This window comes from Diceros bicornis, chromosome 31 (genome assembly GCF_020826845.1).
Source record: "Diceros bicornis minor isolate mBicDic1 chromosome 31, mDicBic1.mat.cur, whole genome shotgun sequence".
Lineage (NCBI taxonomy): Eukaryota > Metazoa > Chordata > Mammalia > Perissodactyla > Rhinocerotidae > Diceros > Diceros bicornis.
This window is the reverse complement of record NC_080770.1, coordinates 16,332,607-16,344,870: the sequence shown is the minus strand read 5'-3', so window position 1 is coordinate 16,344,870 and position 12,264 is coordinate 16,332,607. Positions and strand designations below refer to the sequence as shown.

Genomic DNA, 12,264 nt, shown 5'->3' with positions numbered 1-12,264 from the left:
GTCTGTTGGTTCCCAGACTACTGTTCCCCTCCACACACCCTACCTTTCTACTTTTTAGGTAAGGCGTATGCTTGCTGGGCTGGGTGCCTCGATTTAGGTCCAGTAGAGGCTTATTTCCAAGTGAGAGTGATCACAGACCAGACATTTAAGTGCACTAAGGCTCGGTTTCTTAACTATCTGATGGGCACAACCGGGCCTATTTACAAAGGGTTACTTTGAGGATCCACCGAGATGAGCAATTCCGGGAAACGTGGTTGCTTGTAAACTGGGGAGCACATTTGGTGTCTGTGCTGTTTTTATCATGATCCATGAAGATGGGGGAGGAAGCTTGGCTGTGGAGAGATGAGAGCTGCACCCAAGCTTCCCAACCCCCAACCCCCATCCCAAGGGGCTTTGGGCTAAATGCCCGGCCCGGCCCACAAAGCCGGACCAAGTGTTCCATCCCGTCCCGATTTACGGGAATTCACACCAGCGATCAATCATCCTTAATTTGTAACTGGGTAGTGTTCTGGGCCAGCCAATAGCTAAGACCGACCCACCCTCCCTTCCCCTGTGGGACTATCCACTCAGTCTGCACTGAAGCTGCCCAGTGACCAGGAGTTTGGAGCAGGTTTGGTGCTGGGGGGTGGGGGGAGCAGGTTTGGGGAGGGGGTGTTCTCTCACGTCCTTTTTTCCCTCCAGCTTCTGCCCCCCTTTATCTCTGCAGTCTCTATAGGCTTGCTTCCACTTCAGACTTCTTAAGACTTCTGCCTCCCCCTCCTCCTCCCAGGCCTGTCGTGCCCGGCCCTCTCTGGACCTCTCCTCCTCCCCCTGCCTCTGGCCTCATTGTTTGGCTAAAGCAGGACCCCCGTGATGGAACAGATGGACGGAGACCCGGGCCTGGGGGGAAAGGCTGGGCCAGCCGGTGCCGGGAAAGGGAAGCGGTTCGGGGAAAACAAAACAGAGGGAGGAGCCCGGGAGAAGGGTGCCGGGGAGGGAGGCGGAGGGAATTCGCAGAGAGGGGCTAGGGCCTGGAACGGAATGGGGGCGGGCCCCGGGGTGGGGTGGGGTGGGCGTCCCCTGGGCCCCGGAGCTCGGAGCTGGCTCGAACGCTGGCTGGCTTCGCAGGTCCGGACAGACGTCGCCGCCCAGATGGCCTCCAGGCTGACCCCGCTGACCCTCCTGCTGCTGCTGCTGCTGGCTGGGGTGAGTGGCCCCTTCGTGGGGTTGGGGGTGGGGCTGAGGATTAACCCTTCAGGCCCCGGAGAATGAGGAGAGCTCCTCTTGGGATCAGCAAGTGTGATCCTCGCACCCGCACTCGTAGAGAGCAGCAAGAGCCGGGGACTCAGACCCACGCAGGTTCTAATCCTGGCGCGCTAGGTATCGGCTGCGGTGGCCTTGAGATAAGTAACTTCTCCGAGCCTACCTGTCCTGATTTGCAAAGTGGAGCATAAAGAAGAAGGATCAAAGAGAGCAAGGAGATTGCAGCATTTTGGAATATAAAAGCAAGGGATTGTTGTGCAAAACCGAGCTGGTGGTCGGGGTCGGGGGGGAAGGAGGGTTGGCTGCTGAGACAGGCTCTCCGGAGGCTGTGAAAACAGGAGAGGAGTGGTAGCAGACAGACCTGGGCCTGGGCAGGGGTTAATCACAATGAGAGGTCCTAGTGGTCTGGGAGGTCGGGGATAAGGGGTGAGCGCCCAGGAGAAGGGTGCATGCTTGGTTTGGCGTGTGCATTCGTGTGTGTGGAAGCTGGCATCTGCAGTGCCCTCCAGGATTCAGCAGATGATGTGATGATGACCAAGGCAGCTGGAATCAGACTGAGGCTTGACTTCTAGTTTTCCCTCCAGCTTCTAGGAGACCCTGGGCTAGTTACTTAATATGTTTCAGCATCAGTTTCTTTTCTCAGTGAAATGGGGTAATACAGGCTTTCTCAACTTGGGAACTATCGACCTTTGGGCTGGATAATTCATTGTTAATGAGGGGCTGCCCTGTGCATTGTAGGATGTTTTGCAGTCTCCCTGGCCTCTACCCGCTAGGTTCCAGTAGCATCTCCATCCTCCTCACATCCCCTTTTCCCCCTACAACAACAAAAATGCCTCCAGATATTGCCAAAGGTCCCCTGGGACAAAATTGTCAAAATTGTCTCTGACTGAGAGCCACTGGTCCCTACTATTTCTTCCCCCCTCTTCCTTCCTTCCTCCCTTCCCTTCTCCCACCTTCTCCCCTCCCCCCTTCCTTCCTTTTGGAATGCTGATTGTTTTCAATACCTGCTAATGGGTTGCAACCCACGATTTGAAAAACCACTGATCTAAAGCAAAGGCCACAAGCTCAAATGTCTATTCAGGCCAGGCAGGTGAGCCGAGACAGGCAGATATTTAGAAGACATTGCAAGAACGTAGATAAATGGCAATTGACAGTCAGCTCCAAAGTTTGGCAAACAACTTCCTGTATGGCAGTAATTGCTCGAAGACAATAGTCCCTGCCTACTCCCACCCCTCCCCCGACACGCATGCATTGCCCCCTCTCTGAGGGAATTGGTGGTGGCTCTAGAGCAGCCCCCGCCCCGCCAACCAGGCTTTCCCAGGAATTCTTCTCTGGTACAAGATGTTTTCCTCATCCTCACCTTCTCTTCCTACTTTGAGTATTTGAGGGGACTGTGCCTCATAGGAAGAAAATGAAACTCAGTTTCTTGACCCACAGGATAGAGCCTCCTCAAATCCTAATGGTACTAGCCACAGCTCCACAGATCTGGAGAGCTTGCAAGGGGAAAGCAAAGGAGACATCTTGGAGGGAAATGTCTTGGAGGGAGATGTCTTGGAGAGAGATGTCTTGGAGGGAGAGAGCCCCAAGAAGGTACCTGTTCAAGAAGAGGTGGAAGTGGGCCCTCCCACCTCGCTGGAAACCGAGGCAACCAACATAACAGCCAACACCACTTTGGAACCCACCACCCAGCTCTGCATCCAGTCCACCACTGAACCAACTACGGAGCCTGCTACTGAGTCCCCCTGCCTCTGGCCTAACACTTCCTGCTCTGACCAGGACAGTCACTCAGCAGAGGTCACGTTGGGGGAGGCTTTGACAGATTTCTCCGTGAAGCTCTACCACGCCTTCTCATCAGTGAAGAAGCCTGAGACTAATATGGCCTTTTCCCCATTCAGCATCGCCAGCCTCCTCACTCAGGTCCTGCTCGGTAAGAACCTGACTGAGTTCTCTCCAGGTTGTATGTTAGATGCTCCCATGAGGGTCGCCAACCCAGACACCTACAAAGCTATGCCTTGGGGAGGAAGCTGTAAAAATGGGCTACATTTGGGCCAGGGAGAGGAATAACCTTTTAATTCTTGAACATTCATTGATTCCTTCATTTAAGAATAATTTAATAGGCACTATTGCTTATAAAACCCTATGGACTATACAAGAACGTATAAAACATGGTCCCAGCCACCTACTGTGGTTCAAGGGAAGGAGATAAGGAAGAGTAAACCGTAAGAGATAAGACATAGAATAGAATCCTCACAATGCTGCTTTCTGGCTCTGTGACTGGGCCTGAGCCTGAGTCCTCATGTGTAAAATGGAGATAATTGTACTTACCTCAAAAAATTAAGCAGATAGCCCATTGCCTGACTCAGTGGGAGGTCAAAAAATGTTAATCCCTCTGCCTTCCTGAGGAATCACTGTCAAGTCCCATGGAGTAATTACCCTAGGAATGGCACAAACAAATTGCTAAAGGCAGAGGAGACAGAGCTATCACGCCAAGGGGGAATTCCAGGGAGGGTACTAGATACAATACAGTGAGCATAGAAGAACTTTTCTTCTGGAGTCCCAGAATCCTAACATACCTGGCCTCTACCCACAAGGTGCCAATAGCACCTCCCACTCCCCAATTATGACAACCAGAATGTCTCCAGATATTGCCAGATGTCTTCTGGGAGGCACATTTCAGTTGATTGATTTTGGTTAATTTTTTATCACCCAAAAGATATGGCTTGAATCCTGTCTCCATCCTCCATGCATTAACTCTGTGATCTTAAATTGAGTAGATGACTTAAGCTCTTCAACTTCCATTTCCTCATCTGCATAATGGGAATAGTAATTGTCCTAATGTAAAAGGGTTATTGTGAAGATGCAGTGAGATAATAAAGGAGAAGCACTTATGATGCCTGGAACCAAGTAAGTGCTTGATAAATTTTATCTATTACTGCACGGAAGATGTGTACGATAAATATCTAATAATGAATAACTAAAAGGATATTGAATATCCATCCTTTTGGGGGATGGATTCTCTGGTGTCTTCTCTTAATAGTGATCTAGTGTTTCTGCCTATAGGGTGAACCTTTGTAAACCCAAACCAACTAAATAATAGTTAATGTGGAACAGGCAGTGATTGAACTGGGCTTTGAATGATGAGTACATTAAAATTAGGTAGAAAAATGGGGGAAAAGAGTATTCAAAGCCCTAGAGAAGCCTGTGATTATTTATAACTTCCCCACCCCTCTCTTTCTGACATATGCATTGTCTTCTGAAACAATGCTTCCAGCTCTGACAATATGAGATTCCCTCCATAGCAGGTAGCAACCCCGCCCTGCAGCTTGGTCCCTGAAACCTAGTCCTGAATGATGGGTCCCCCACTCCTCCTGCAATTGCCCCTCATCTCTGCCGTTTGTTGTAGGGGCTGGGGACAGCACCAAGAGAAACCTGGAGAGCGTCCTCTCCTATCCCAAGGACTTTGCCTGTGTCCACCAGGCCCTGAAGGCCTTCAGGTCCAAAGGCTTCAACTCAGTCTCTCAGATCTTCCACAGCCCAGGTGAGTGCCTGGGGAGGGGCGCAGCTGCTGAGCAAGGTCCTGAGGATTCAGAGGGGGACCCAGCCCTTGGGAAAGAAAGGACAGGGAATGTTACAGGGGTGGAATGCAGAGCAGGTGAGGGCCTCAGCAGAAATCCCTGGCTGCAGCTTCAGGAGCTGGAGAGTTCTCCAGGTGAGGCCTTAAGCGAGTCATTTGTATTCGTCAACTCCGTTTAGAATAAGAATGTCCTGCATTCATGAATAGAGAGGGCTGGAGAGCTATCAACATAAATTAGGCAAAAATTTTTTTGCTGATCTGGTTCCAGAGAGTCTTGGGCCTCCCATTCTTTGTCCTTTTGTGTTATATGAATTTGTTGTCATTTATGTGTCTTACATTATTAGGTAGGTAATAAGAGCAATAACCTTCCCCAAATAATCAAATGCAGTATTCATATTTTGCTCGCTAGAGCCCTAGGGTTCTGCAGAACTGCTTCAAGAGTCATGGTGGAGTGGGGGAATTGGGGAGTGGGTTACCACTTCCTGTGAGAGGGAGATGGAGCCAGCTGGGCTCTGAGCTCCCACCCAGCCTCAACCAGAGCCAGAGCCCTTTTATATTGTGGGCTTCAGACGTGACTTTATTTGAAAACACAGTTCTGCTGCTTGAAAACTACAGATCTTGTGTGATCCCCTCTTTAAATAAAGGAAAAAATTTTTTCCCTGTCTTTTTTTTTTTTTTACTATAAAAGCAATACTTGTTTGTTGTAGAAAATTGAGAAAATACAGAGAAGCAGAAAGAAAGAAAGAAAGAAGACGCACCTGTCACCCCATTATCTAAAAAAAAAACACCGTCTTTTTAGAGATGGGAAAAATATGGGTCAGAGGTGTTAAACCTTATACTTACTTCTTTGCTATAAATCAACTTTATTCTCTGTCTTGCTAGTTTGGTGGAAAATACAACTGCGTTCAATATTATCTATTTAGTCCAGGAAAATTTTCTCTTTCAAACACTATTTTCTTTAGTGGACCTGGGCTTTGGAGAGCAAAAGCCAGGAAGTCTCGTCACACACTTTCACTGAGGCCAGGAAGCCAACCCTGTTCCCTGCTGAATTCAGGGAAGAAAAGAGGGAAAATATAGGCAAACAGGCGTTAAGATCTCAAAGTTATCTTGCCAAGCCAAGGATACATGGCAAGTAGAGGCAGCAAAGGCCTGGGATGAGTTCTGCTCTAAGTTCAGGGTTCGCCATCTTTTGGACCTCATTTGTCTTCTCTATAAGAAGAGCGGGCTGGGCCGGCCCGGTGGCGCAAGCAGTTAAGTGCACGCGCTCCACTTCAGTGGCCCGGGGTTCACAGGTTCGGATTCCAGGCGCGCACCAACACACTGCTTGTCAAGCCATGCTATGGCGGCATCTCATATAAAGTAGAGGAAGATGGGCACGGATGTTAGCTCAGGGCTGATCTTCCTCACACACACACACAAAAAAAGAGTGGGCTGGACCCCTGCTCCAGCATGCTGTGTTCATTGGAGCGAGCAGGAGTGATGTGGAACATGGTCCCTCTCAAAGCCTGCTCTTGGAAGGGGAGAGGGTGTTCAGGGGACTCATGCCTCCCTCTCTCAACTTGCCCTTCCTCCAGACCTGGCCATAAGGGGCGACTATGTGGAAGCCTCTAAGAGCCTGTATGACAGCAGCCCCAGAGTCCTGGGGAATGACAGTGATGTCAACTTGAAGCTCATCAACACCTGGGTGGCAGAGAACACCAACAACAAGATCAGCCAGCTGCTAGAGAGCCTGCCCGCTGACACTCGCCTTGTCCTCCTCAGTGCGGTCTACTTGAATGGTAAGGGAGCCCTGGACCAGGTGATCTTCCCATCCTGAGTCTTTCCTCCCTTCCTGGCTTCAAAGCCCACCCAAACCAAAGTTCTACAGCTGGATCCCATTGTACCTGTCTCACCCCTTGGTAACTGGGCTTTAAGTGCCTTTTCATCCTTTCCCTGCCTGCGTTAGAGTAATCCTACCCCTTCTTCCTTCTAGCCAAGTGGAAGAAAACTTTCAATCAGAAAAATACCAAGATGGAGCCCTTTTACGTCAAATCCTCTGTGAAAAAAGTGCATATGATGACTAGCAAGAAGTACCCTGTGGCCCATTTCACTGACCACACTCTGAAGGCCAAGGTAAGTTCTCGGCCTTTCCCACTCCTGTTTCAGAGCCAAGAATCTTGTGTGTCCTGATTTCTTTTCTGCTGTGGCCCCATCAATTTGGAGTACACCCTTACTAATTTGTGCTTTCTACTCCATCTGTATTTCCATCCTGTCTTTTCTCCTTCTCCCTACTCCAGCCTTGACCGAGGCAGGCATTGTGTATTTTAGGCTGGAAAGCAGGATTCTAAAGTTTCTTCATTCATCTCTACTGCATCGAATGGCAAAAAGTGAGTTGTGTTCCTATTCTGTGCTTCTGTTTCTCTTTCCAGTCAGCCCACCAGGAGACCCTAGTGGCTTAGTAAGTCCTGTGTGTACCTGTGTACAGCATGCATGTGTATGTGTACATCTGTATAGATACATCCTTGTGCGCATATATGTGATAAGTGCATGTGTGCACAACTGTTAAATGGCTTAAGTTCCTTAGCAGAAATTGAACAGTATAATTTCAATGGATGGGGAGGCAGGGAGGGAAGATAGCCCAGAGGATTCTAGTTAGTAAGCTGTCTCATGCCCTCTGACCAGATATTTCTACCTTGTGAGGGCAGCAAGATCCAGATCTACGAGATAAAAAACGTTGGGAGATACCCAGCAACACAGTACCAGGCCGAGAAGTAAACGATCTGTTTCTGGAACATGCCAGGCTTATTCCCACCTTGGGAACTTTCACTAGTTTTTCCCTCTGCCTGGACCCTTCTTAACTCAGATTTTCATAGAACTTGTTCTTTCTACACATTTGGGTGTCGGCTCAAAGGTCGCCTTGGTAGGGAGGACTTCCTCCTTAAAGGAGCCCTCTCCTCAGCCTGTAACATCACCCTGTTTTATTATATTCGTGGTACTTAACACTCTCGGAAATTATGTTCTTTTTTTGCTTACGATATTGTCCTTTTCCCTGAGATATTGTCTTGTCTCTCTCTTTGGGAACAGAGACCTTACCTGTCTTGTTTCTTACCATAGCCACAGGGCCTAGAACAATACCACGTATAATAATGCTCAGTATTTGTTTTGTGAATAAATGAACAAATTCATTGGAGGGTGCTAATGTGAGTGGCTAGGAAGACTTAACAAAGAAGGTTATTTTTGACGATTCTCAACCATTCATGTGTTTTTCTACCCATCCATCCATCCACCCACCCATCCATCCACCCACCCATCCATCCATCCATCCCTTTTCAATGTATTTTACCGTTTGTAACTATTTAACAAAACCAGAATAGCATGTATAAGGCAGAGCAGGGTGAATATATATGGCATGTTCAGGGAATGGGAGAGGACATCAATGCGAGGTTTTATTAATGCCAAAGGAGGAAGAGTTTTGTACACAAAAAAACACTATTTACAGTTCCTTGGGTTTTAAACAAATAGTTGATTTAATGTATTAATGTTATGAACTCAAAATCAAAGTCTTACTTAAGCCTTTTACTTTTAAGCTGAATTTGCTACATTATTTATAATAATTTTCATATAAAAACACTTTTTAATATGTTCTTTAATTAAGCCCTTTTGGAAAGATTAAACTCCTTTAAACTAGTGTTCCATTTACAGATGTGGTTAATGTATACACATAAGCTCAAACTATACTAGACTTTGTAGATTTAATATATTTGATTTTCTTTTTAAGTATGTCAAATACCTGACAGGGCAGAACTACGACCCTGCTTGGCCATATCTTTCAAGCCCCTAAAGCCCACTTATGAACTGAAAATTAAATCTGAAGAGTAAATCACTTCCAACCAACATCTCAACATCATTCTCAAACTTAATGAAATTATCCTACACTTTTTTGCTTAAAAGCATAAAACTAGCGTTTCTGATTCTCTTAAACATTATAAACTCTATTTTAAATAAAAAACACATGGATTACCCTGAACTTAATACTATGGCGTTAATACTATGGAGTTGGTTTACTTTGTCATTCCTGTACTTAATTCTAAATCTTCTTGGCACTTATGGTTACTTACTCAACTAGGAGGATTAGATTTACAACTCAGGTATGCTGAGGTTACTGGCATGAAAACTTAGGACCACAATGTGGTATATATTATTATTTTATATATATATATATATATATATATATATATATATAATTTTTTTTTTTAGTGAGGAAGACTGGCCCTGAGCTAACATCTAATGCCAATCCTCCTCTTTTTTGCTGAGTAAGATTGGCCCTGGGCTAACATCCGTGTCCATCTTCCTCTACCTTATATGGGATGCAGCCACAGCATAGCTTGACAAGCAGTGCGTCAGTGCGCCCCCAGGATGTGAACCTGTGAACCCTGGGCCACCGAAGCGGAGCACGCACACTTAACTGCTGCATCACCGGGCCGGCCCCGGTAAATTTTTTGGTCAGAGATTCAAAGTCCATCCACAAGACTTGAAGGGTACATGTTGCCTAGATGAGTATACCCTATTTGGAGCCTACGTCAACAGGAACCCCATGTCCATGCTCTTTGGTTGATAACGGTTTACAACCTGCTTCTTCTGGGCCATTTTTTAAAATTCCAAAAATTCAGTTAATTTCTTCATTGCCCAGTCGAATTTGTATTCTAGATTCTTCTTGTCCATCTCTCAACCTCAACCATAATGCCATTTTAATGATAGTCTCTTATATCCTATTAGACTAGGGTTTCTCAACCTTGGCACTATTGACATTTTGGGTTGGATAATTCTTTGTTATGGGGCCTGTCCTGGGCATTGCAGGATTTAGCATTATCCCTGGCTTCTACCCACTAGATGCCAGTAGCACCGTGAGCCCCCTCCCCCCAAGCTGTAACAACCAGAATGTCTCCAGATACTGCCATATGTCCACTGGGGGCAAATTTGCCATGGGTTGAGAACTCTTCCTGTATTAGACCCATGGCTCCTGTATTTCTCTCATACTTTCATCTGGCCACCAGTTGAAAGTCCTTCTAATGGTAAACTGGAAAGGTAGAGCAGGATCGGCTTGTACACAATCTTGAATGCCACACTAAGAGATTTATACTTAATCTCATAGGCAGTGAAGAGCCATTAAAAGTCTTTAAAAGGACTGACCTGATAACTCTGGAGGTATATTATGCATGTCATTTACTTTATGCACAACACACTTGAGAGGAGGGGAACGGGGCTCGGAGAGATCAAATCACTTGCCTATATTAACATAGCTGAGTCAGAGTGTGATCCTTGACCTATGTGATCAGAAACTCATGCTCATTCCTCAGCATCTCACCGGCACTGAGTTAGACCAGCACTGTGCACCCAGCTGGCATCCCCATTTCGTGGCAAAGCCTGGAACCCTAGGTCTGGCTACTGCTTGTTGAAGTAGTACAGACTGTAGCAGCAGACTCAAGATCAGAGGGTAGGATCCAGGAGAGAGTTGGGATGGGAAGACTGATAAGATGTGTCTTAATCTCCAGGTGGGACAACTGCAGCTCTCCCACAACCTGAGCTTGGTGATCCTGATGCCCGAGGGCATAAAACAACGTCTCGAAGACATGGAGCAGGCTCTCGACCCCTCTGTCTTCAAGGCCATCATGAAGAAGCTGGAGATGACCAACTTCAAGCCTACTCTCCTGATGATTCCTCGAATCAAAGTAAAGAGTGGCCAGGACCTGCTGGCGATCATGGAGAAACTAGGTGAGCCCTGGCAGCTTGGGATTGCTCCCGGGCCATCAGAGGAGAAGGGGAGGGATCCCTAAAATGTGGTTAGCGTAATCTAGAGTATTTTTTACATCCACCGTCTCAGGCTGTCCCTCCATCCTGTGAGTTAGAGGGGCAGGTGCTATTATCCATTGGATCATTGAGGAAACTGAGATGCAGAAAGTTTCCGTGACTTCCCCAATGTCCCTTGAGCTAGTTAGGAGTGAACCAGAACACCAATCCGGGTTTCTAGCTCTGACCGTTTCCACCATGGTTCGTTATGACATAGACACTGGGACAGGTGACCAAGGTGGGTTGTGAATGCTCCTTCCCCAGAGATATTTCATAACACACAACCACCCCATGGAAGACTAGCAAAAAGAATAACACTTAATCCCCCCAGATAGCAAGAAGCTATCTGGATAAGAGGCTCTGGAGGCTTCTGAGTTTAGGAGAGGCAACAGAGACTCCATTTTCTAACCTTTGGCCTCACTTCCTGATCTTTGACCTCATGTCCAGATACGTTACTTCATTTTCTGTGATAGAACTTGACCACCTAATGGATGATCTTGTTTCCTAGTAGGTGACATCACACCCTTGTATATGACCTCATTTGATAACATATGATCTCTTTCTGATGTATTACCTCACTTCCAAGGTCGTTGTTGATAAGGAAGCAATGACATCATTTTTCAGGGTTTTTTAGTGGGGGATGGAGGCAAGGTCTCTCGCCTCTTGAGAGAAAGTGGTGGTTGGAGTGAAGATGGATCCCACGAACTGAACCAGAAGGCATGATATATAATTTGACAAGCAAGGAAGGAGGAGAAAGAGAATACTGGGACTTGGGACTAGCCCAGAAGATTCAGAACAACTGTCTCCAGCAGGTGAGGGTTTCCTGCTGGTCTTTGACTCATTGCTTTTCTCTGGTTATGCCCTAGAATTCTTTGACTTTAGTTACGACCTCAACCTGTGCAGGCTGACCGAAGACCCGGATCTTCAGGTTTCTGCGATGCAGCACCAGATCATGCTGGAGCTGACGGAGACTGGCGTGGAGGCAGCTGCAGCCACGGCTGTGTCTGTGGCCCGCAATTTGCTGATCTTCGATGTGGATCGGCCCTTTCTCTTCCTGCTGTGGGACCAGCAGCATGGATTCCCTGTCTTCATGGGACGAGTGTATGACCCCACAGCCTAAGACCTGCAGGGGTCAGGCAGGGGCAAACCTTACCCCTCTAACCTCAGCTCTTCAGTTGCAGCCCTGCTGCTGCCTGCCTGGACTTGCCCCCAGCCACCTTGCGCCTTGGTTCTTTGCCCTCCACCTGAAGGGCTCCCTCAGGGTCTTGGGAAAGGACCTGCTTCTGTCATCCCTTCCCTGTGACTCTCTAAACCACTTTTTGCAGCTTTCTCTGGTACAAGTACACCAGACTCTACAAATAAAACCTGGCAGACCATGTCTTCCTCTCTTTTGTTTGCCTTTCAATTTTAGAGGACAAGGGCTACCATGGCCCCTGAATTGCCTAGCTATTGCTGTGTAACAAGTCACTCCACACTTAGTGGCTTAAAACAGCAAGCATTTATTTCACATAAGTCTCAGGGTTGGGGCTGAGTGGTCTTGCTGATCTGGGCTGGACCTGGCTGATCTTCCCTGGGCTTACTCATACATCTGTCATAGTTGGTGGGTTGGTTGGGGGGTGACT

At 47.3% G+C, this 12,264-nt stretch overlaps 1 protein-coding gene across 2 annotated transcripts; it reads left to right on the top strand.

Moving 5' to 3' along the window:
- The first annotated feature begins 1,080 nt into the window (after positions 1 to 1,080).
- Positions 1,081 to 12,020, top strand: SERPING1 (serpin family G member 1). Of its 2 annotated transcripts, none has more exons than XM_058526852.1 (7): positions 1,081 to 1,180; positions 2,678 to 3,169; positions 4,646 to 4,780; positions 6,391 to 6,594; positions 6,789 to 6,928; positions 10,348 to 10,567; positions 11,509 to 12,020. In XM_058526852.1, exons 1-7 carry the CDS (start codon positions 1,132 to 1,134, stop codon positions 11,760 to 11,762), a joined length of 1,494 nt encoding a protein of 497 aa, XP_058382835.1. In that variant the 5' UTR covers positions 1,081 to 1,131; the 3' UTR covers positions 11,763 to 12,020. The 2 variants fall into 2 exon arrangements, with proteins under 2 accessions (XP_058382835.1, XP_058382833.1); XM_058526850.1 differs by having other exon boundaries at positions 1,081 to 1,185; positions 2,680 to 3,169.
- The last annotated feature ends 244 nt before the right edge of the window (positions 12,021 to 12,264 follow it).